This window comes from Epinephelus fuscoguttatus, linkage group LG22 (assembly GCF_011397635.1).
Source record: "Epinephelus fuscoguttatus linkage group LG22, E.fuscoguttatus.final_Chr_v1".
NCBI classification, from domain to species: Eukaryota; Metazoa; Chordata; class Actinopteri; order Perciformes; family Serranidae; genus Epinephelus; species Epinephelus fuscoguttatus.
The window spans coordinates 14,781,773-14,808,294 of record NC_064773.1 but is presented as its reverse complement, the minus strand read 5'-3'; the positions used below and the strand labels follow the sequence as shown (position 1 = coordinate 14,808,294).

At 43.7% G+C, this 26,522-nt stretch overlaps 1 protein-coding gene across 3 annotated transcripts in view; it reads left to right on the top strand.

Moving 5' to 3' along the window:
* Positions 1–7,948: 7,948 nt before the first annotated feature.
* iqsec3a (IQ motif and Sec7 domain ArfGEF 3a) overlaps positions 7,949–26,522 on the top strand; it is a 172,675-nt gene continuing 154,101 nt past the window's right edge. For 2 of the 3 annotated variants that reach the window (XM_049566223.1, XM_049566224.1), the window contains exon 1: positions 7,949–8,753. In XM_049566223.1, coding sequence (XP_049422180.1) covers positions 8,146–8,753 — 608 coding nt within the window. In that variant the 5' untranslated portion in view covers positions 7,949–8,145. The remainder of the gene's footprint in view (positions 8,754–26,522) is intronic. The other variant, XM_049566225.1, reaches the window with a different exon arrangement.

The window sequence follows — 26,522 nt, the reverse complement described above, 5'->3', positions numbered from 1 at the left end:
GATGACACATAAAACATCCATAACCAATGAGTCATCTTAGGGCATAAAATCTCTCATATTCCGAGTCAAGTCTGGTGCATGCAACAAGCCATTTATCAATATTAATGAGAAGCACTGCCCCAAAAAGAGCCAAAGAATAGAGCCGTTTTCATTTACTGCTGAGTCTGAAGATCGGGGAGAAGTGAGAAATCACTGTAAATGCTGTAGTGATAGAATAAAATGAGAGCTATCACTTTAAATGTAAACTTTTCAAATATATATGTAGGTGTTGAGTGCCATGGCTAGAGTCCTTGTTTGTTCCAGACAGTCTTTGTTTCGAAAAGGCAACTTTCTGATGCTCTGGGTTCACACCAGTGCACTCAATGTGTGTGTATGTGTGTGTTAGACTCTGCATCAAACACAGCTGAATAATGAGAGAGAATACAGCTGGTCTACTTTCAACTTAGCAACAAACCCGAGACACAACAGGACTCTGGGGAGTAAGCCTATATTGATATAACACAGTGGTTTTGAAATTAAAAGTTCCGGAGGAGGATCCGAAGACGTGGCGAAACTTTAACACCGCCAGCCAACTTTCAAACTTCTCTTTTTCAGGAGGGAAGAATTTGAATATCAATGATCCCTCTGAAGTCGTACAGGTTTTAAATAGGATTAAACTCAAAGTTTTTACCTGAGGTTTGTCCACCTCTGCAGCCATGTTAGCAGCATGGCTCTAGGGATGGTAATGTCAGTCAGTCGGTTGTTAATTCACATTTTTGCACTGACGTAGTGCGTCTATTTTGAAAGAGACTGTATCTAAACAGTGAATTTCCTGTGAAAACGGAGGTGTATCTTGAAAGAAGAGAACGTGACACGGTGTCCCACAACATCAACAACTGATGCACTTGTTGTACCTTGCACGTCATATGTGGACATGGAGTCCTTGACCAAATGTCATATGTGGAGTCAGAATGTGTTGACACAACAGAAAGACATGTTTCATAAGGTTAGTACATTCACTCACAGCCTATGGAAGCAGTTTAAGGTGTCTTGTGTTAGTAAATGTACAGTGTAGATCTGAATTTGTCCTTGAATAAACACTGCAGCTACTCAAGAACCAAGTAAACTTGCTACAGTAAAGATTTTTCTGTTTCTTCATTGTCCCAGAAATTGTCACAGACTGACTCAGTGAATGTGGCAAGAAGTGAGTCCACACAAAAGAGTAAGGTAAAACAAGCACAATTTAATGTATGGATGTATGTCAGTTGTATTGTGGAGGTGTTGAAGTGTTGGTGGATGTCTGCTGCAGGAAGGGAGCGAAGAAGTGAACACATGGGGCAGCATGTCAGCCAACTGCCTGATGAGGCTGTCCAGAACATCCTACACTACAATTTACCATGCATGTTATCTTCCTTTGTGTACATATGTTGAGCAGTGAATGCAGCATCCTTTACATTAAATGATGTCTGAATAGCTTACTGGTATTCCTTCATTTAGCACCCACATTTCAATAAGTGGCCGGGGTACTGCAGCTCTGCATGTGTCTGTGGAGGTTACGTTGCAGTACCCTGGCAGAAGCTGTTGCTCGACTGCTCTGGGTAGCTAAATCAATGTCAAACACTGCACTGTGTCTCTATTTCATTATTTTTAATGTATTAAAAAGTGTAAAACTAGAGTGTTACGTCACTAAATCACTGTCCACTGTTGTAAATTTTGTAATGTGTTAGTGTGTCGTAAAAAACGTAATAAATAAAAGGACATAAAAGTCCTAGTATGTCATAAAAAAGCCATTAAAAATATCTTTAAAAGTCATAGTGTGTGCACTTTTTCTGCGTGGCCCTCAATCATATGCTGGGTCCTTAAAATGTCACTCAGTCATCAAAAATTTGAGAACGCCTGATCGAGGAATTTTATGTCAAAATGCTCTGAAATGGTCTGTTTAGCTGTTCAGTTAACCTCAGACCCCACTGGTCGCAGAGGATGTCGATTCAAAATGCCCACCCCCCACTACGATTACAGTCCTGGCTCAAGGCGACACTCTGCTGTGGCCGTAGGCGCTGAGTTTATTCAAAGGGCTCTTTAAGTTTCCCCATCTGCAGGTGCGTGGCAACTGAGGTGAAAAACTTGATTATTCGTCTCACACTTTGTCCCACGTCCTTTTCAGATCAAGGCAGTGTGACCCTTTCAGGTCTCAGACTCCTCTGTAAGGTAATTGGTGTTAAAGGTGGGGTGCATCTCTTCCAGCAGAAAGTCCATAATAAAAAAAAAACCCGGACCTTGCAGATGTCACCCAATGCCGAAGCCACTGCTTGGCACCATTTCCATTTTTACAGTCTCGCTGCAAAACTAATTTTTGTCTCCGTTCAGCCAGTCGCGTGCGCAGGCCATTTTTCACTTCATACAGCTTGTAAAGCAGCCATATGGAAGTAGGGACCTGGCTGCACCCACACTGGCTCACCACTGTGGTCCTCATACTTCACTGTCTCCAGGTCGTATGATATTTATATTTCCTCTGAGCTATCTTAAAGAAAGCTTATGAAAATTTTAACAATGTATGTATACAAATCTGTTTCAGTTTTTGTCTCTGTTCTCATAAGAAATACAATTAGAATACAATTACATTAGACTTTGACAGCAATTATCAATAATACCCACGCTGAATGTGGGAATTAAGATTTTAACAAAAGTGACATACACTCACTGGCCACTTTATTAGGTACACCTTGCTAGTACCAGGTTGGACCCCTTTTGCCTTCAGAACTGCCGTAATTTCTGGTGTCACAGATTCAACAAGGTGCTGGAAACATTCCTCAGAGATTTTGGTCCATATTGACATGATAGCATCACACCACATCCCAAAGGTGCTCTATTGGATTGAGATCTGGTGACTGTGGAGGCCACTGGAGTACAGTGAACTCAATATCATGTTCAAGAAACCAGTTTGAGATGATGTGAGGTTTGTGACATGGTGCGTTATCCTGCTGGAAGTAGCCATCAGAAGATGGGTACACTGTGGTCATAAAGGGATGGACACGGTCAGCAACAATACTCAGGTAGGCTGTGGTGTTTAAACCATGCTCAGTTGGTACTAAGGGGCCCAAAGTGTGCCAAGAAAACATCCCCCACACCATTACACCACCACCAGCAGCCTGAACCGTTGATACAAGGCAGGATGGATCCATGATGCCAAATTCTGACCCTACCATCTGAATGTGGCAGCAGAAATCCAGACTCATCAGACCAGGCAACGTTTTTCCAATCTTCTATTGTCCAGTTTTGGTGAGCCTGTGTGAACTGTAGCCTCAGTTTCCTGTTGTTAGCTGACAGGATTGACACCTGGTGTGGTCTTCTGCTGCTGTAGCCCATCTGCTTCAAGGTTGGACGTGTTGTTGGTTCAGAGATGGTCTTCTGCAGACCTTGGTTGTAACCAGTGGTTATTTGAGTTACTGTTGCCTTTCTATCATCTTGAACCAGTCTGGCCATTCTCCTCTGACCTCTGGCATCAACAAGGCGTTTTCACCCAGAGAACTGCTGCTCACTAGATGTCATCTCTTTTTCAGACCATCCTCTGTAAACCCTAGAGATGGTTGTGTGTGAAAATCCCAGTAGATCAGCAGTTTCTGACACCAACAACCATGCCACATTCAAAGTCACTTAAATCACCTTTCTTCCCCATTCTGATGCTTGTTTTGAGCTTCAGCAGGGTATATGACCATGTCTACATGCCTAAATGCATTGAGTTGCTGCCACGTGATTGGTTGATTAGCTATTTGCGTTAACAAGCAGTTGAACAGGTGTACCTAATAAGGTAAACAGAACTCCTGTTTCATATAAAAGCACAATCCACTTGACAACAGACCAATGAGGAGTATAAATTCCTGCATGTTCGCAATGCAGCTGACTGGAAACGCAAACCTGAAAAACATCAAACTCCAGCAACTTGAAGAGCTGAGCACTCTCTCAGTGAGATATCACTTCAGTCTGTATCAGGAGGGATCATCTCTGCAAACCTAAAACCCATTTCCTCTCCTTGCTCTGCCTGCATGCTATCTGTCTGGTTGACTTGTTTTTTATTTCCCTTTTGGTAAAGTCAGAGATACCGAGGCAGCGACTGAAAGGCAGCCTCCTTCGCCTGATCCAATTTGCAAAAAATTCAAACTGCTATCTCAACCTAGCAGGAGTGAAGTATAGTTTTTTTCCCCCCCAAACGATGATTTGTTTGCATGCTGGTGAAGGTGCTCAAGAGAACCTGTAAAAAAAAAACAACGATCCACATTTCGTCAAATAATTTTCCTACTGTGCTGCTAAGTGAGCAGCATTAGGAGGAAGCTATTACATTCTCCACTATGTCGTTCTCGTCTTTCCCTGCAGGGCAACATCTCCCCAAAAAAGCTACCACCCAACACACCAGGACTGCTGTGTGACAAAAAGAGCACCACAAGCGATACTAATCACATCACACATTCACGTGGAGAACAGGGAGCTCCAGCTCTTTGAATTCACATGCTGAAGAAGACCAGATTCTGTAAAGGACCACATCGAGTACGTCTGTATCCCTTTGCTTTTACTGTGATAACATTGAGCTTGAAGTGGATGAGAAATGGAGCGATACTGAGTGAAGCAATGACTACTTTTGACCCCAGCACATCGTCAGCACCACCCTGAGGCCAGATATGCTTCTGGTCTCAGAGAGCACCAAGAGCATCATCATCATGGAGCTGACAGTGCCATGGGAGGACCACCTGGGGGAGGCCCATGAAAGGAAGAGGACCAAATATGAACACCTGGTCATCAACTGCCGAGCACAGAGCTGGAAGGCAACATGTATGCCCATCGAGGTTTGCAGTAGAGGATTTGTGGCACTCACTCCACAAAGCCTTAAGTGCACTGGGCATCACGGGAACAGCGCCATCAAGAACATCACCGAAGCAGCTGAGAAAGCCTCGAGATGGCTCTGGATCCGGAGAGGAGAACCATGGGGGACAAGCAAATGCCACCTGAACACAAGTCGCGGTCTGATCAGCCGCGGCTGGGTCGCCTGGGTGAGGGTGTCTGATGCTGCAAGACCCGAAACACCCAGTGACCCCAGGTGACATCACTGATGATGTGTTCAGGTGCATCAGAAGATGTATTCAAGAAGGAACATAAAAAGGAGGCTACGTTCGTACAGTCAGAAAAGTCCACCACTGTTGGAAAACTGTCTTTAATCAGAATATGCGTGGCTTATTAGTGGAATATTCATTATCATTAGCCATGAAGGCAGCTTAAATGAATATTGTCTTGTTTGGTATAAGGGAAAAAGCTGGTGTATCATGTGCATGTGAAGGTAGTCACTGTCAGGCATTGTGATGTTGTGGAGGGACCTTGAGAGCCCAACACACTGCAGCTTGAGAAGACACGCAAATAAAGAAAACATCAATTTGAGAGCACAGAAAACAAAACAGAACAAATCCAGATGTGACTGCAGAATTCTGATTTGAATTAGCGTCAGATCAACAGTAAATGTAGAGCAAAAAAAATGTCTCCTGACTTTTTGTTCTACTTTCCATTTCATCACAGTGTCAGATATGAACTTTTCCTAAAATTGTCTGCGGATTTGGTGATTTGTTTTCCACGTCTGATGAATGTAGACTTGAGTTTCTGTCTCAGTTCGCTCAGTTTGTGTCAAATGTTTACCACCTGTGTATGAGGACACTTTATGTTTGACATTTTAAAGATATGATTTGTACCATGATGGTATTGCTCTTGTTTATGATGGATTATAGTGACATGTCAGCCCATGTGGGCTGGGCATCTGTTGGTGTGTGACACTTAAATGAAAGATCTGAATCTGAATCAGTAATAAAGACATAAGATAAGATAAACCCTTTTGAACCAGAGATTCCACAATGTTGCCATAAAGAAGATCTTCAATTACACCGGCTTTGTGTTTTTACTCTGAACAAAACACCAGCATGATGCTGCCCCAGTGTGGGAGACACAGCATGCTCGCATTCCAGGTTCCAGGTTCCAGAAGCAGGAGGTGTGACGTGTAACACAACAGCGTAGGCGCCTAGTGTCATTTTACACAAATGTTGAGTCAGCTGTGTTACTACAGTACCTTTGCTGATGGCAGAATGTGGGGAAAAACAATGTGTAACACCAGGAACGATCCTAGACATTCAGAGGGCCCCGGGCAAAGAGGCTCATTGAGGCCTCATCAAGGTCACAAGGGGACATTCTGGGGCAACAGTGCTGTACTGTGGTGCCTTTATGGGGGTTTAAGGGGAAATTTACAGTTGTCATTACAAAGTGTGTGTATATGAGTGGCCATCAGGGGCCCCTTTTCCCATTTCTTTTTTGGGGGGTGGGGGGGTTTGCTACAGGTTCTCTTGAGCATATTCACCACAGTCTGCCCGTGTGTAACACCAAAATCTGTGATCTGTCAAATTCTCTGACCCTCCAGCAGCCCCCCTCTAAAAATTGTAGAGTTTTGTGGTTGTTGAGTGGTTAGGGTTAAGGTTTAGATCAGGGGTGTCGAACTCATTTTCGTTCATGGGCCACACTGATCTGAGGGGGCCAGACCAGTAAAACCACTGAATAATGCAGATACGATCATACTACAGCTGCTGATCGACAATGCACAATGTTCAGTATCTTTAAATATGACCGCAGTAAGTATTCATTGTTATTTCAGAGAGCTGTATTCTGGTCATTGTGGAAAATAAAATCTGGTGCAGCATTTTACATGAAGTGTCTACTCACTATTTAACTTGCTCCTGAAACCTGGCACCTCTTCGCATTCACAAGTGCATCACTACTAGGTGCACAAAGTCATTACTGTTGTGTCATTCGTGAACGAAACGTTCAAAAGAACGAATCTGTCGAGTGAACGTACTGAACTGAATCACTTCTGGAACTGATTCGTTCATTTCTCAGTTCAGTTGAGCTCAGCAGTGAGTGCGAAGGCAGAGAGTGGAACTGCTGATTCGGTCCGTGCGAAAGATGAATCACTCGCGAGGCAGCCAGGGTGCAGGGAGGGACTGCGTGACAAATCACTTGGTGAACGAATCACTCGGTGAAAGTCGTAACCCCCGATCCCTGAGTGATCATTTCTTCTCAGTGATACACTTTCGTAGGGACCGTTTTCTCCAAGCTAAATTCAGTGAGTTGGACTACGCAGTACACAGTCAGGGCCCCTCCCACCATGCACTGAACAATTTGGTGAACAAATCTTTTGAATGAATCTTTTTAATGAAATGATTCTAGTGATTCAGTAACATCTAAAGAACTGCTTTGCCCATCACTTCACGTCATCCAAAACCACCGATGGCATATTGTGTTTTTTTTTTCTTTGTATGCTGTGTGACCTGCAGCCAAGGGCATTGGTTTTGTTTCAGCATTGAAACAGGAGGGAATTTTTCATGCATCACTTTATGGTGTAAATGTCTTTCATTTTGTCGAAATAAAAGTCCTCCCCTACTTTCATGTTTTTATTGGGACAGACAAATGCACATTTTAGATACTGAGGGGAAGGTGCCCCCCGTGTCCCCCCTGAAATCTACCCCTGTGTCTCTCCAGTGTGTTGATCTTCCAGGGCCACCATACCTCAAACCAGAGAGAATGGATGCACAGATTGGTTTAGCTCAGGAGAATTATATAATATTCCTACTTGACATTTTAAAAGACCGGTAGACAAGTGACCGGGGCATGCAGTTTAGTTCAGCTCTGGAAATAAAAGTCTGGAGGTATTATTTTGACTGAGAACTAGTGTGTGAAGTGGAACCGAAGTGACTGGCAGAAACACATGTTGGATACATGATGCAAAGACTGGATTTAGGTGTGAAACGCGCATGACAGCTTCACTGTTTCCCCTTGCGTGTTGACATCACCAGTCCACTACGGCCCCGCCCCCCGCTCTCCGCTGATGCTGATCCCCCCGTTGCATCAGCACCATTTCTGGTATCCTCACAGAATGTCGAGAGAAGGAAAGAGAGAGAGAGAGAGGGGGAGAGAGAGAGAGAGAGAGAGACTACCCAGCCCCAGCAGAGCGTAGAGGCGTCAGACGGCCGCCAGAGCATCCCGGTTACGCACCGCTCAGAGGCCCCATCGACGGTTCGCAGCGCCAGAAAGCAGCTGAAGAAGAAGTCACCACAGCCGGGCACACGGCCACATTCACACTCAGTAATGGAGAGCCTGCTGGATAATCCAATGAAAGCCGTTCTTTACCTGAAGGAGCTCACCACTATCGTCCAGAACCAGCAAAGCTTGATCCAGACGCAGCGCCAACGCATCGACGAACTCGAGCGAAAGGTGGAGGACCTGATCGGAGAGAACCGACAGTTGCGGGACCCTCATCACTACGTCCAGCAGCCCGCTCAGCAGCATCACCACCACCACCACCACCACCCGACTCACCGCAGCGCCAGTCCCCAGGCGCCGGCCCACCTCCATCAGCACCCGGGGAGCAACAAAGCTGCGGCTCATCTCGGCCAGCAGGCGCAGCAGCAGCAGCCGCCGCCGCCGCCGCAGCAGCATCAGCAGCAGCAGCAGCAGCATCAGCAGCAGATCCCCGGTCTATCGGCCCAGCCTCAGCAGCATCCCACCCCTCCTGCGCCGTCCTCCCACCACCCGCAGCAGCTGCAGCTCGTCCCCACCTCGCCGCAGTCACCCAAAGCGAGCCAAGCCAGCCCGGACTCCGCCGAGGAGGACAAGAGGAGCCCCTGCTGCAAGTCCCTGGTTCCGCAGACTCCCACCGCGCTCTGCCGCTCAGTTGGACTGGCCAGGAAAGCAGAGTAAGTAGCTTTCATGCTGTGTGCACAATCTCCATCTTAAGGAGAGATTTACTCTGAATTATGAGGACTCTTTGAATCAGATCTCCCTCATTAAACAAACAAAAATAGGCGCGAATCTGCTTCAGATTGCAGGAAAAAACCTCTAAAACAGTGTGTTTTGAAACTGCACAGTGACAAACATGTGGCATTATTCACCCCACTGTGAAGCTTCATCTCCTGCCTCACATTAAATTCTCAAGATGGATATTTTTGCAGTGTACTCTTTTCTTGTCTAAATATAGCATGTGTGTTTGGCCAGAAAACCCTGTGATACCCTCAAGGGCTGTGAGATATAATGCCACCGCCTGTTATCACCCACGTACATATGTCAGCTCAAACACTGTCAGAGGGAAGCAACAATACACTTAAGATTTTATGAAGTAGCCGACAAGATACTGTAAAATCACAGACACCGTATGAGGCCTGTGCTGGATTTCCCTTTGATTAACTTCACATCCCCTCCCCTTGACAAGCTGAGGCTTAATTTTCTGACAGGTAATTCAAGTTCCTCCTGTATTTCCACATTATTCACTCAGTTGTTGCCCTGTGGAATCAATTGAATGCTTAATGGATATTGATTTGGAGGACCCAGGCTTGCATTTCAACCGTGGTGGTTTGTTAATTCTGCACCAAGGTGGACTCTCACTACAAGGTGGGACAAAGTGTTTTCTAGGAACAGGAGTGTGATTAAATAACACACTCAACATTTTCGTCACCTTCCCTCGCACCTCTAGATTTGTCCCCCATTCTGGTTAGGTTACCTCGTTCTCCCCTTATGTTCCCACACTTTGAATGTGAAATGAGCTTTTGGCGAATTCACAAGTGCCGAGAGAGCGTGGTGACACTGTAAACATTTTAAAACAAGCAAAGCGCCAACTCCTGAAGGCACATCACCGACTTAGAGACAAATGTCAGCAATTTCACATCGTCACAACAAAAAAACAAACACCTACGTTCAGGGTTTGATTGTACAGAGTGGAGCTTGTTCCTCATTAAGCTGTTGAAGGATGTCACACTGGGAGGAACATATCCGGCGGGAGCATAATCAAAGACAGAAGGACATTAATGGTTGCTTATAAATCACCTTCCAGGCTCCCGAGAGTTTCTAATAAGCCTTGATAAGTTTGAATTTACTTGCTTGTAGATATGTTATGAGTTAGTGTCATATTTCATACAGAGTCGGTGCCATCAGAAAAATTTTGTCAGTCGCTCCCCATATTGAGGATGAGTTTCTTTTCCTTATGTAATAGTACACTGACTGAATTGTTGGGTAAGGGGCCGCAAGCTATTTGAAGACAAACCTGGACTTTACAGACAATTTTCACAATTTTCTGATCATTATAAACCAAACAATTCATGCATCAACTGAGAAACAAATCAGCAGATAAATCGACAATGAATACAATTGTTAGTCGCAGCCCACAGGGAATATTTGGACAGTGGTAAAGAGAGTCTGGACTGACTGTCGCTTTATGTTTGAGCTATTAGCATATAAAGTAGAATCCAGGTGGTCCATCACATCAAAGCACACATATTCCTCTCAAGTGAAGTTATCTTTTGCGTTGTATAAAATGTCCTCACTGAAATGTTGCACATTTATGCAAACCACGAATCATCGTCGGTCACTCGAGGTGAGTGTGTCGCTCATTTAGTGACATAGTGTATGAGCTGACTGACATAACAGAGTAGGGGGATGGTGGATGGCATCTGCCCGAGGCGAGACATCTGCCAAGCTGCAGACCACTGTTGAAGACCAAGAAACAAGGCTCCAAACTCAGGTGTTTTGTAGCAACCAGTCGCTGTTTTTCCCAGCAGGGATAGTGACCCCAAAACCAGGTATTTTAAGCCCAAACATGGTCTTTTCCTAAACATTACTAAGCGTTTTTTGTGCCTAAACCTAACCACGTTATGCCAAGTCGGCAGAAGAAAATAATGACATTGTATGTTTCTGCAAACCATGAATACATTTGTATGTTTCATACATTTCATAACAGCAATTCTAAAGTGACGTAGTATATGAAATGACACTGTCATTGGGAGTAGGAAGATGGTAGATGCCATCTCACCGAGGCGAGATGCCTGCCAAGCTGCAGATCACTGCTTAAAACCTCAAACAACAAAACTGGTTGTGATTTAGTGAGTCATTGCTGTGTTTCCAGCAGCTTTTTACGCTTCAGATTTGGATGTTTTGTAGTAACCAGTCGCTGTTTTTCCAGTAGGGATAGTGAGCCCAAAACCGGGTATTTTAAGCCAAAACAGGATCTTTTCCAAAACATGACTAAGCACAATGTTAGGCCCAGTTGCCAGAAGAAAATAATGGCATTTTATTTTTCTACAAACCATGATTACGTTACATTTGCATGTCATAACACCTTATCTAAAGTGACGTAGAATATGAGCTGACTCTGTCATTGAGAGTAAGGGGATGGTGGATGGCGCGTCACCGAGGTGAGACACCTGTCAAGCCGTAGACCAGTGTTTGAGACCTTAAACAACAAAACTGGCTGTGATTTAGCGAGTCAATGTTGTGTTTACAATGGCTTTTTAGGCTCCAAACTCAGGTATTTTGTAGCAACCTGTCACTGTTTTTCCATCTTTTCCCAACCATAACTAAGAATTTTTTGTGCCTAAACCTAACCGTGTGACGCCAATTTGCCAGAGATAAATAGTGGGATTGTATGTTTCTGCAAACCACGAATACGTTACATTTGCATGTTTCATACGTATCATCACAACATTTCTAAAGTGACGTAGCATATGAGCTGACTCGGTCATTAGGAGGTGGAGGGGATGGTGGATGGTGCACCATGTAGACGAGACCAACAAACAAATGGGCTGTGTTTTAGAGTCATTGCTCTTTTTAATTTTTTTTTTTTTTTTTAAGGCTTCAAACGTGGGTGTTTTGTAGCAACCAGCCACAGTTTTTCCACGAGTGACACACAAAAAGCGCTTGTTTTTTTAACAGAGGTGTTGCTGCTTTTCCTGCCGGGATAGTGACCCCAAAACTGTGTATTATAGGCCAAAACATGATCTTTTCCTAACCATAATCAAGCGATTTTTGCGCCTAAACCCAACCAGATGTTAGGCCCAGTTGCCAGAAGAAAATAATGGCATTGTATGTTTCCTCAGCATGTTTCATACATATCATCACAACATTTCTAAAGTGACTTAGTATTTGAGCTGACTTTGTCATGAGGAGGTGGAGGGGATGGTGGATGGTGTGTCTCGTAGGCGAGACGAACAAATAAAAATGTTTTAGCGAGTCATTGCTGTTTTTTAGTTGGCTTTTTAGGCTTCAAACGTGGGTGTTTTGTAGCCACCTGCCACTTTTTTTTCCATTGGGGAAATACAAAAAGCAGTTGTTTTTTTAAACACATAATTATGTACAAATGTAAAACATCCGTAATATGGCAAAACTTACGACAGCAACTTTTTTTTGGTGATTGCATTGTGAGTTTAATGAGTTTTAGTTTAACATTCGACTGGTGCAGTGATGATATCTGATGGGTGTTTGTATGCGTGTGCTATGTGTACCTTTAACAAGTTAACCCCTTCAAATATGCCTCTTTTTATTGTCTTACAGCACTGACCCAAGGTAGTTTAGTTTAGTTTATTTGCACATACTGCATGTTTAGAAAATACAGGAAAAATGAATTAAAAGTCAAATTACAAATGAATCTATAAAGAGTTAAGAGTGTTTGCAAATTAGAGTCTTTTCCAGATGTTTTTTGAATATTCCAACTCATATTACCACAAAATTTTAAATGGATTGAAATTTGGACTCCTGAACATTAACAGCGTTATTTAAAGTCATTGGCGTCCAGCTTTGGCTTCATGCTTGGTGTTATTGTCTGGCTGGAAAACAATCCTCCCCAAAGTCAGAGGTTTCTTGCAGACCTGCGTTCATTTGCCCTCAGAGGACCTCTGCAGACAAGCATCCACATGGCATTTTTAATCAGAGTCACAGAACATGTTAAATCCCCTTTGATTCGATGCTGTAAAACAACAAAACATGAAGTATCCTGCTTCTCACATGCGCTGTCTGTGCCTCAGAACTGTCCGTGGTGCTGAATGTTCTTTGCTCGCCACTATCAAGGTCACATGAACGGCCTCTGCCAGAGCTGCACAGACACACACGCTCATACACACGGCAACACACGACGCACCGCGCTGAGCCCCATCTGTTCCACTGGACTGCGTTTGCATTGTTTCTGTTAATCCAGATTGATTTATTGTACCATTAAGACATAATTCCTAAAGAGTGCAGGTCAGGAGCAGTATACATTAGCATGGCTACTAAGAGGAAAACTGCTCTAACATGGATTCACCCAGACGTGGACAAACACACAGATGATATGAGATGTACAAAATAAATGTCAGGGGGGGATTCAATAAGTGGATTCACTCATGATTTATCAGCCAAGCCCCCCTGACAGTTGTGCAGGATGATGAACAATGAGAGACAGATGAAGAGCGAACTCGAGAGGGAGCGTACTGTACTGTACACTATCTTATTTCCTTAATGCAAAAGCAGTGACACATGAAAAGCAGGAGACGTGAAGCAGCATTGTAATTTCCATTTAGAGCATTGATCCTGGTCAGACAAGATGGTGTATCGCTGTGCTGTCAGTGCCGCAGGAGGAGTAATACATTTCTATTAACGGGAGGATGACAGGGACATGGCACAAACTTACTAATAAGGACTGTGTGTATATTTCTTTCTGTATTTAGTCCCCCTTCTGGGTACTGAACCGGCGTCCACGAGAGATAGTGCCATGCTACAGGTGTCTTTCCTTTTCTGAAAGAATATGACGTGAGAACACAGCCTGCCACACCATACGGGAAAAGTTTGACATGTTGGGAAATATTCTCATTTGCTTTCTTGCCCAGAGTTAGATAAGAAGATTGACATCACTCTGATGTGTTACAGTGCATATGAAGCTACTGCTAGCAGCTAGCGAGTTTAGCTTAATCCATACAAAATCCAAGACAAAGACGTGAACGTAACTTTCTACTTTCTATTTCTACAGTTTAAACCAATAAGTACACAGATTTTGTTAGCCGTGGACAGTCAGGCTAGCTGTTTCCCCATTTTAAGTCTTTGTGCTAAGCTAACCTCAGCTAAGCTAAGCTAACGTGGCTGCTAGCACTTACTTCATATTTAGCGTACAGACATGAAAGTGGTATTTCACTACACGCTGAACTTTTTGTTTAAACGGGACAAACTGAGCTTAGCATTAGCTAACTGATGTCATGATGTGGGACGTTGAGGCTCTGAATTGGCTCCATGTCTGCTTTGAGGTAGACAAGGCTTGTTTCCACCTCCTGTAAGCAAATGTGCCTGATGTTATTTCAGTTAAGTCCACTGCGAGGCCAGATTTAGCATGTGAGCGAAACACTCTACATGCAAGTATCCCCCTAATTAAGGGGCAACACCCATGTTGGAAGCGTTGTCGTTGTGTTACATTCTGGTATTGCATTTTGCAGGAGGTCTACGATGTTTGCTCCAGTGTGACTGAGAGTTCTATGAACGCAAGACAGCAATTGTCAGTGTTCTGTGAGATAATTTGCTGTTATAGTCACATATGAATCCACTGTGAAGTCCAGGCGTCACAAGTTAATGCCACCCTTCCTGCTGTCCTCAGATTCCTCAACTTCATACTTCACTTCTCCGTAGAGCTTGGGTACAACTGTGTCAGTGAAAAAACGTTCAGATGGAGTCACATACCAACGGAGTGTTTTTAGCATGTAACAAAGGCCTTCGCTTTCAACAATGCTGTATGGACACAGATCTTTGCACATGAAGTGGGTAATGGACTGTGTTATCTTCTTCACTCTCTCAGAGTTGGATGGTAGTTTTGTCGAGCTAAGTGTGTTCAGTGTTGGTTGACTTTTCAGTGGAGCGGTTTCAGCTTGGCCATTAGTGGCTAACGATATCTCTGGATGGTGTTGTGTGAGGTGACCCCTAATGTTTGTAGTATTCCTAGAGTATTCTCATATGACACTGCTTACAAACCCCATGTGTCATATCCAAGTCCTTCTTTCCTTGCGTGTCAAAGAATCCCAAATAAGTCCAGACGTTTGATTTAAGCTCCAAAAGTGCGGACCTTGGGAACATGGGGATAACCCGAATTAGGATCACCTTTCCCTGTTCAAGGTTTGAACATTTATTTCTCCAAAACATCTAAGAAAAAGGAAGACATCTGTCGCTTACTGCTAACTCTTGTAGGAGCTGAAGTCACACCCATAATTCACCCAAGGTATCATGGGCCTAGGAACAACACAGGTTCCTCTGTAATTAAACAAATAATCCCCAAATACTGGGATGTACTGGATTTCCAACTTAACCACCGTTTCCCCTCGCTCATCTGCATTTTTGCTTGATTGAAAGGAAGCAGAAAATCCATTTGCAAAGCTTTCAATGAAAAATTAAATGCTCGCTCACTCACATCATGCATTCCTCATCTCTTCCAGTGGCATAATTTGAAGAATGCAGATCAAGACTGCCTTCAGCCTCCAACAGTGGATGTGGTTGAAAAGTTGATTCCATCCCGAGCTGACTCTTCTGCTCTGGTGTGAGCTCAAACTTCTCCGACGTAGAGCGAGTCTGAAGTGTTGCAATTGTGTTACTCAGTCTGAGAAAGATTCTTAAGGGGCTTGTGTGACCTGAGGGAAGCCTTTAGCAATCCTGTCTAGTCTTCTCTCTTCCTCCCCTCTCTGTCAACTGCACCTCCCACTCTCTTAGCCTCCATTGTTTGTGTTTTCTCCCAGTCTTTGACTCCCTGCTCCCAGCCTGCAAATAATACCGTTTTCCTCCCACCTCATTACTCCCTCTTCCTCCTCCCTGACTGTCCTTGTCTCTTCATCACTTCATCTAAACTCACTATGTATTCTAAAATTTCTACTTCTCCTCTATCCTGTCCCCACCTTCTTAGGGCTCGTTTATACTGCCTTTACATTCTAAAAAAGATTTGTTCATTTCAAACATTGTAAATGTCACTGCCCTCATACTTCCATGTGTCCTTTATAGACAGAGCCAAGATGGCACTAAAGGGCAGAGTCACAAATTTCTGACAGCTATAAATGAGGTAATGGTGGTTTGAATTATGCACATTTTAAGGGAGGCAGTGTTGTAGACTGTGGCAGTCTGTCAGGTCATTAGGGTACACTTATACAACAGTTTGTATAATATCCTATGAATTAACGCCCCATAAATGATGATGTGTCCGTAACATAAAGTTATGTAATGAATATAAAGTTACTGTGGTTAGGTTTAGGAAAAAGAAACATAGTGAGGATGTACCGTAAAATGACTCAAAGGTCACTCAAAGTTTACTCGATTCAGAAGACTGGTCTCCTGGGGAAAGTCCTGTGTTTTGTGACCAATCCATCGCCCCAACCTGCCTTCTAACTGGACTGCTCGAGACTACTTCTTTCTTCATCATGTGATCACAGAGATCGTTATGCAAGAATTACTGGCTTATTATTGCGTGGGATATGTAGGAATTTGGTGCGTTACTTTGCATAGGAAAATGTACGAACAGTTCATGAGAACAGCCCGCATTAGTACAAATAATTCTTTTCATTGTATTACTGATTTGTTCTGTCGTCTCTAGGACTGCCTCCAACTAAGAATTTTCTTAGTTGACCAACAGTCCTCATTTAGGGTCATTAGTCGACTAGTCGGCTGCATGTTGACGATATTAACTTAAGTATTAAATGATATATTTTGGGCGGGGCAACACAATGGTTTGAGTTGGAGGTGTGAGAAAGAATAGTATCAGTAACATTGTTAACACCGTGCTACATTACAGAGAAATACAAAACCGCACTAATGAACCTTCATTAATATAGGCCTATATTTTATCTACAAGTGCACGTCACACACTGAGCGAGCCGCCTGTTAATGACGCTGTGGGCTAATGGGCATGTAGCTACTTCCATGTTTCAGATGATACGTCATGTTTGTAGTCGACCAATGAAGATGAGTTTACATATCACCTTGGGTTCGTCCTTCACCTTCTCAAAATGATCCCACACTTTGGATTTCCTGCCCCACATGTTATTAACTAGCCTGTGGAATAACCGCAGGTACCAGCCCTGGAAATTAATGTGACTCCTGCCTGACTGCTGAGCGTGGACACTTCCTGTGTCTGTCCTTTCAAATTAAATTCCCACATGGTCCAGTCATATAGGTTTTGATTTATTTTGACAAGGCGCATCTCCAAATAGAGTTTCATGTTGGTGACCAATGAAATCTTGGTGACCAATGACCTTTCTGGTCGACTAACAATTGGTCGACCATTAGGGGGCAGCCCCTCTTGAGACCACTTTTTTCTTTATTACCATCAGCATGTTAATCACATGATTGCAGCCTTCCAAAATATGTGGGTTATGCATGAATTACTGGCTCATTTTTATGTGGGATATGTGCAAATTTTGGTGCGTTACTTTGCAAAGGAAAATGTACAAACAATTCATGAGAATAGCCTGCATCAATTCAGGAATTCTTTTCACTATATAACCAATTTGTTCTGTCGTCTCCTAGGGTCATATTTCACTTGAACTATGCTACACCTGCTCAGTTTTTTCTGAATCTGTAAGCTTTAAGAAGACATGCACAAACACAGACGAAATAAATGCAGTGTATGGACAGAAGGCTCCATCCATGTCCATATCTAACAATGAGCTTTCCTGTAATCAGTATCTTAAACCAGCCACCGCTGCAGTCTGGATCAGTATTCAGTTCCATCCTCTCACCATCAGGCTCTCCACCACTTAAGCCGTCTCCTGGCTGGAGTGCTTGGTCCACCCCGTCCTTTGGGTCTCCGTGCTTTGGGGTTTGCCGAGTGTGTGTGTTAAAATAGAAGATTGTAGCCTAAAGGTTGTGAGTCAAGAAGAGCGACAATAAGTGTGGGTGAGGTTGGTGGGTTTGTGTGCATAGAGGCGCGTGTATGTCTGATAGGCAGCAATCCTGTTGCCTAAGGTGGAAATCCCAGGGTTCTCATATAGCTCCAGGTGCTTCTCTGCTGCTTCCCTTCCTCCCACACACTCTCGCAGATATTTTAAGCCCTTGCTCTTACACACAAAACACTCACTAATGCACACAAACCCTAACATGCCACATGCCACCTGGCAGCCCGTGTGTTTTTTTTCCACATTGGCCATGACTCCCCCTGCGCCCGCCATGCCCTCATTTTCCTCCTCCTGGCCTCGTACCAGCTGGAGCACAGAATGTATGCCATTTCATGTGCCGGGATGTGCGGATAGCACTTAGAGATGGGGTGTTTAGCACACGTGCACATACATCGTGGCATACATTACAGAGTAACCCTGCTGAGTGCCTGCTGGATGCTGCAGTCTCTCCTTGTTCTGATGCTCTCAGATCAATGAGCCTGCAGCTTTCCCAGCACAGGCTTTACCACCAACATTGTAGAGCCACTCTAGCCTTGATAACCACGTACCGTGTCCTTATCTCAAAACCAAGCTATATTTTACTTTTATATATCCTGGGCCTTTTCTCTAAATATGATTATATTCATGGGAGGAATGTGCATCCAACACAAGCTTAAGCCTTTGGGCCACATTAACCTGTGTTAATGAAAGGCTTTCAAAAGTTTACTGTTTTGTTGCTCGCTGGGCATCACTGTCCTCACTATAAATTGAAAGTCTCAGTTATATGTTGAAATACTTAAAAGGACCTTTCTTACATTTTCCTGGCAAATAATCTGAAAAGTGTTAAGTTGGCTATACTAAACCATAAATTAAGTGGGACCTATTATGCCCATTTTCAGGCTCATACTTGACATGTCTTAATGTTTTAAAAAAAAATTTTTCTTATACTGTCAGCCAGAATATACCTGTTTTCACCAAACAGCAACCTCCAAATGAAGCCAACAGGAAGCAGAATGCAGAAATGCAGAGAACTGCAGTTCCTTGATTGGCCACTTGAGGCTGGCTCCAGAAGCAAGTCACTCCCCATATAGTCTCTATATACAGACTCTACATTCAGCGAATGTAGAGTCTGTAGGCAAACCCCGGAGATCTTGCCTCCGGAAGAAGAGAGGAAGAGCCCTGGTTTCCGGTTGTAGGCTGTTTGTAGTCCGTGTGATATTGACTAATCACGTTTGAGCCGGCTGCAGTTGTTGCCAGGTTAAACGCTCCGTGCGGTGAACTAACGAGGCCGAACATAATTGGCGTCACTGCAAACTCTGAATCCATCGCAATGGTTTAGCATATTTACTTATATATAAATGGAAGTTGGAAACGGAAATTCGCCTCCTCCGCCCAAATCAAACCAGAATGCAAAAAAATCGGGGGTCTGCCCCCAGAGGCTGTATCACCGTCTGCTGGAAGTCAGACGCCGAATACAGCCGATGGGTTCCGAGAATGCTCCCCATAGACCCTAGATGTTAAAATGTCCAATTTTATAGCAGAAATAAACATACAGCCTGGTACAAAAATGTTTTGGTCTCTAAAGCTAATTTTTCTTCCTCTAATTTTCCCTCTTCAACATTTATATTCATCCAAACATGGTCACCTTGGGTCACTTCTAGCTCAGAAAATCCAAGATGGTGATGGCCAAAATCTCACACTTGAAGCTTCAAACAGGAGTCCACAAACCAGTGGGTTATGTCCATTATTTTTATATAGTCAAACAGCAGCTCTCGACATCTCTGCACCATCATTGCAGTCTAAGGAATAAATGTAACGGAGTATAGGGGCACTTTCTGCAGTGAATAATCCCCAATAAAAAACAAAATCTCCACAACTGGACATGTTCCAGCAGGAATACGATCCAAAATCTTGGAGAAATTAACATCAGTGACCAAGATTACAGGTTGCCCTGATGTTAGCATGTAGCTACATGTAGCAGTGCATGTAATGTTAACACCTGCAGTAGCATGCCTGGAGCAGATGACCCACTGGAAAAATCTGTCTTGAGAGTCATCACGAATATTGAGAATGGTCTGCAGCCTGAGGTTTTTGATCACAGGGATTACTTGTTTACGTCATTATTTGAAACTTTGACCATATATATGTCAGACACTAGTGTCAGGCGGCTGCATGACAGTTAAGCGGCCTTGTACATGAATAAATCACAAATGGTTTTAACTGACTAATATTTCTGGTGCAGACTAGCAAGAGGGTGGACTAATTGTGCGCATCGCCACCAGATAAAATCCGATATTCTCTCGCTCTGTTTTGGTCTCCACCAGCTACTGATGAAAGTATCTGTCTTTACCTGCTAGGTGCTACGCTTTGTTCCCCAGCTTATTGCTAACTCTGTCGGTCTGCCTGCCCGTTGTTGCTGGGCAGGTTGTGTACAGTGGATTTATAAGAAGCCTTTAGCTGAAAACAGCTGCCAGCTGCTGCAAATCAGTTTCACGAGAGCCATGACAGTTACAGCTGCGGACCTGAAAAGCAAAAACAGTGAGGTAATATATTTTGTTTTGTGAACTGGGTGAAGTGACCCTTCAAGAATGACAATTTCATGTCTCTGGAGCTTGAAAGAAAAGTAGGGCCGCTGCCTCTCTGCATGTTTGTCTCCGAGACAACAGTGAAAGGGGCTGAGAGAGAAGTAGATGGCTTGATGATGGATGTAATGAGTTCAAAGGGACACATTTGCTCTCTGTGTCCTCCTTTCTTTATTTCCCCTCCTGCCACCATTACTCGAGAGCTGGAACCTCCTCTCCTGCAAACCTCTGCTCTTTACTTCGCTTCCCCTCCCTCTCAGTCTGAATGGGAATCACGTCTGCTCGGTTATGACAGGGTGGCTTGGCTCGGCTGCCGCTGGAATCCAAATCATGAATATCACATTTGGTGCGTAGTGCTTTTAAATTGCTTCATTTCTCAGAGGATGTAGCTGCCGGGTGATTCCTGACTCTCTGGTAGAATATTAGCTGTTTTCATGCACAAGTTGAGCAAGGCAAAAGACAGTCCCAGTTGTCGGTAATCCAGCCGTGTGTATGTCCGTGAGTGTGTGTTAAAGACTGTGTTTGTGTGTTAAAAGGACAAGAGAACAGCTGCTGTAAGGGGATATATGGGATGATCTTCTGCCTTTTTCACTTATGGAGTGGGCGTATGGTAATCAAGGGAATAACTTGCTTAGGTTCACTGGACACCTCTGTTGGTCTTGGTTTGATCCAATTTCGTGAACATATCACCATTACTAAATTAAATTAAACTGTACTGAGTATGAATAAATACTCAGCTCTACCCAGTGTCTTTGCAAATGGTATACTTCTACCACTAAATGTGGGAACTAGTGTTGCACAATTTAGATTCCTTTTCAATACTTTATTGTTACAGTTTGGTATTAGAACTTCCCAGCGCTCGGTTCTTGCTTCCAAATGTAGCTCTGGTTGAGAGGATGAAATGCATTTCAAAGCGCTATCCAGCACCTCTCAATCGGTGATTGCAGCTGGTAAAGCCGTCCTGGTGGCCGAATGCATTGCTGTGGTAACACTGTGCCCACCTTCCTGTCTCGTCCTAGGTTGCTCCAGTGAGCGTGGCTTCATTTTGAACATAGATTTTAATATACCTAGATACCAGACACCAAGTTGGCGCCTATTCATTCCAATGGAGTTGCTCACTTGGTGCATACGCCAAAAAAGTTTTCTAGGTTCTGGGTTAACTTCCTGCTGGCCCTGAGCGCGAGTTCCCGTTCAGCTCATAGAGTTTATATTGTGATGACATAGATTTTAAAATCGCTTTTCTCAGCTAACAGCAGTCAGGGTTTCGTTGGCTATGACATGGAGGTTAGTATGACCCTCCAAGGATATGCCTCCCCTGACAATCACTGACCCACCGCCAAACGGGTCTTGCTGAATGATGTTACAGGCAGCGTAATGTTCACCATGGCGTCTCCAGACTCTTTCACGCCTGTCACATGTGCTCAGTTTGAACCTGCTCTCATCTGTAAATAGGACAGGACACCGATGGCGGACCTGCCAATTCTGGTGTTCTCTGGCGAATGCCAGTTGAGCTGCAGGGTACTGGGCTGTGAGCACAGGTCCCATTAGAGGACGTCGGACCCTCATGACACCGTCATGGAGTCTGTTTCTGACAGTCAGAAACATGCACACAAGTAGCCTGTTGGAGGTCATTCTGTAGCGCTCTGGCAGTGCTCCTCCTGTTCCTCCTCACACAAAGGACTAGATACCGGTCCTGCTGCTGGGTTGATGCCCTTCTATGGCCCTGTCCAGCTCTCCTCATGTCATGGCCAGTCTCCTGGTATCTCCTCCATGTTCTTGAGACTGTGCTGGGAGACACAGCAAACCTTGGGCTGCAGGTACCGCCTCATGCTACCTGTAGTGACAAGGACACTAGCAGAACACAAAACTAGAGAAGAATCAGTCAGGAGAGAGCAACAAGCTAACATTTAATCTTGGAAATATCCATACAACAATACATGGCCATTTGACAGGGCAGGTCTATAAAATATTTTATTATACATTCATTTTGTGCAGGGTCTCATGGTTTTGCAACAAAATTTGAAAAAACACTTTTTCTGACTGAATATTGAATCAATATTGTTTCAGTATGGAGATACTATACCCGATACTAGATAATATACCCGATATTGAAGTCAAAATTTTTGTATCATAACAACATGAATGGAAACCCATGCAAACACAGTCTCTTTTTATTTCTCTATGTAAATATACAAAGGCAATAACAAAGTGGATTTCTGTGGATTAATCACTAATTACGTGTGTTGTCTGACCAGCAGCATTTGATTGTCAGTATATTTTGGCTGCCTTGCTGCACCTCTCGGGTTGCCAGATATTTTGTTCCAAACTAGCAGGGAAGCCGATCATGGAGAACATAATAAAAAGGTTCATACTGTAGAGAGAAAAACAGAATGACAGACAGGCTAAATAATTAGACAGTTTGAAAAATAGGGCTTGGACATATTATACTGAGAAGCCCCCACAGGCCTCAGGAGTCCAAATGTTGTCCCACTTTCCTCACAACTTGGCAAAAATGCAAACAGTTTCCTTCCCGTGTCCTCTGCCTCTAATTCCCGATCAATCAAAATGACAAAGTTTGGCTCAACCATGTGTTTTTTTCTTAAAACGTGGCTTCCAACTGGCAGTCCTCTGTCACTTGGGAACCGTGCCGACTCAGTGAAAGACAGACGTGCCACCGTCGTCCTTGACACTTCCAGATGCCTCGGATGACACCATCTTTTATATGTAAATATTGCACTCCCACGTAGCAGCTGTGCATAGAAATATGCTTTTGCTGTTAGTCATGTTACACTAGCTGCACAGTGACTCGTCGGCGGTAAATTATTCATACGTCTTATTGATGCATTTCATGTCTTCTTCATGCAAATGAACGGTGGGCGTAATGAGCAATCAGCAGAGTGTGTGTATCATTGGTATGCAAGCTACATATTTCAGAGCTGTGGTTGCAAAGGGAAACGATATCAGTGTTGTCATCTGCTGTCACTCCATCTGATTACAATTGCATTAAAAAACAATGTCACTATATTTAAGGAGCCACTTTACCAGCTGGGTACCAACAATACGTTTTAATAACTGCACAGTTTTTCATTGTGAGTGTAAGAAAAAAAGCGTGTAAAGGTGATAAGTGTAGCACTTGATAATACACCCCTCATTTCACACTCTTTAATGGCTCTGCAATGCATTACAACCTGTTTAATCTTAGCTGGCAGTTAGCAGCTGCTAACGTATGTGGCGTTGCAATGAAGCAGATGTGCTGACCACAGAATAACACTTGTGTTACTCCAGTGTCGGTCCTCCTAAGATGGTGGGTGTCCTCATGGACAGATAATGCTGTGGCACAACTCTCACTGGTCAGTGAGCTAATGACCTCTGCAGCTCAGGGAAAAAGGAACAGTGTGCGGTTATGGAAAAATGTCCACCCATCTGTCGAAGAGATTTCACCCCCTGAGAGCTTAGCTCTGAAAATCCCTCAACAGACAATCCTAATTGTTTTGCACCATGTGCACCAGTGTGCATCTGTGTGTGTCCAACGAGGGTTGAGCGAGCGGTTATATTATGGGCTCATGTTGGGGCTGAACATTTGGAGGAAAATATCTAGTTGGGATTGTTCTGACTTATTTTGGTGATTTAGATTTCTAGCATTTTCTATTAATGTAAAATACATGCCTGTTTTGTGACCTATTACACAGAATATTCTTTTTGTTTTATCTACATATGTGATATTTTCATTTCCAGTAGGCATTAAATCACATTTCTTCAAGTATAGACATTATTATAATAGTCCAGGAATGGTTGCCATACGTTATGTAATTCATTGACTGATCCTTCAGTGGTATAGTTGAGTTTTTCCAACGTCAAGTGAGCCATGACATCATTGACCTAGTGGCCGAACAGAAGGGGACAGGTAAGACTTCCAGTTGTACAGAATGAGATGTCTAGCAGTTGTGAAAAGGCCAAAGCACAGTCTATGGTTAACAACCTACTTGTGTCTGCTGTCACAAGCTAGTTAATATTTTTCAATAGGGAAAACAAGTTGTGAGAATTTAAACTGAAAGTTGATGCTGTTCGATGTTACAAATAAAGTGCGTGTAATTGTGGCAGTGTGAGCGATGATCGTAACACTTAAAAACCAGCAATAAACAAATAGTCTTCATGGCAAATCAACAATATTTCAATCAAGCAAATGCTTTTATGTTGATCTCATACCCAGGATGTGATCATTTAATGTATAAAACTTAATGATATTGTTACGCTGCTATGCTAAACTTGGCTCATGACCTCATCAAGGAAGGCTTGCAAGCCTGTAACGTAGTGCCACTCCCTACGTGTTGCATAAAGGTGCTCACAGACTTGGGTGTACTATAAGTGGAGCGGACTCCGCAAGGAATGTCTGCAGTCATTCGGGCTTCCATAGTCGAGCGCACTTCCGCGTTGTAGTTTCCTGTAAAATCTGAGCTTTGCGCGCACATTGCTTGTGGAGGTCCGCTTTAGTCCAGGCAGACCTCTACGGAATCCGCTCCACATACGTTCGCCCAAGTATGTTTGAGCCTTGAGATGTGAGAGATGTGCCTGGACTTCCCTGGATTAGTGTGACCTCAGGCCACGGCTCTTGCTCTTGACGACTCTGCTGGATACCCTTCGGGTGCTGTTTTGTCGGACCAGTTGGCCAGCTAGCTCTTCTTCGTGGTTGTTCAGATCGAATGCGTATTTACATGGATAATTCTTGGTGGTGTGTCAAACATCTTTTGTCTTCAGAATGTCTTGCCTCCGACATCTCCCTCTTGGCGTGCCCATTCAACTCAAATACCTCTTCAGCTCTATTAGGTGCCACTAATAGCGGCTAATGAGTCATTACCACCAACCCCCAAGTGTGACATCAGTGCTGACCCTGCCCCCTTCCACCTGCTTAAACCACACCCACAAGACAGTCATTAAACTACTTATAAAGCTATCATAATAATATTATTAAAACTTAATGGATGTACCAGTTGTTACATTCATGCTTCTTGTTGGCAGGTATATTAATTACAGCTACATGGTTAAAGACTTTGATTGATGGAAGCTATAAAAATACTATACAACCCTTATCCTGTTTAATAAACAATGGCAAGTGTGTACTCGTGCACCAAACCCTGGAGGGTCAAAATGTAGCAGCACCCTAAGTCACAAAGCTTCACAGTCTATGCACAGCCACAGTGTCGGTTTTAAGTAATCAAGCTGTACTCGCAAATCTAGGCGGCAGTTACGGATGTAACACAAGTTCCGAACAAGCTGCTGGTGGCACCCATGCTTTGGTGTCCCATACAGACCAGAACTGTGGAAACTATGCTAACTGATGAGGAACAGATACATACAGACAACTGTGTGGATTTTAGCTCCACAACATACAAGCACAATTTTATATTGGAAGAACACCCCACAATCTGTGCTACAGTGGTTTTCAGCCGCTGTTCCCTGCAGACTGGATGAATCCTGTTGTTTCTGAGGGATGTTTCATACGGCAGCGGCTACATGCAAGATGATGACATCATGATGACATTTACATAGCAAGAGAAAATGTGCATGTTACAGCTATACACATTTAAGGAGGCTTTCCCTTTGTTTTTTATGTGCCTCTCATTTTAACTGAGTATATTGGGGTTCATTTGTCGGCCGCTGCTCTCATCTATCCTCCATAATCTCCATGTCTGCTGCTCCATTGTACACTGGCACAAACACACACCCATGCACAGGCACACACTTGCCTAGGGAAACGTCAGGTGTGGTTAACTTTACGACCCAGAGTAATGTTCAAAGCCATCCACCTAAGGCTGCGAGGCATTGCAGAGCTGATCGGAACAGGCACAGCGTGTCCAATCGGCTTTCCTGGTCTTCTCAACACATCTCACAAAGCCTCAACCAAGGCTCAACCACGAGTTATTGTACAGTGCATGAGGTAAAAAAAACCCCCAAAAAACAGGGGATACATCCACTTAACTACTGATTTCCTTGCATGCATACTTGATCATTCATTTGCATTCTTCACATCTGTGGTCACTAATTACTTTCCTTTCACGTATATATACATGTCACTTTTAAAATTTTTATACTTGCTTATGTGTGCTTTCCTGCAGTTCTTGTTGCATAATAATATAGAGGGGTTTGTTACCTCGCATTAAATGCTTGGTTGAATGCAGATTTTAATCTTTTCCTGGAGGCCGCAGCTAGAAATGACTAACCCGTGTGTGTGTGTGTGTGTGTGTGTGTGTGTGTG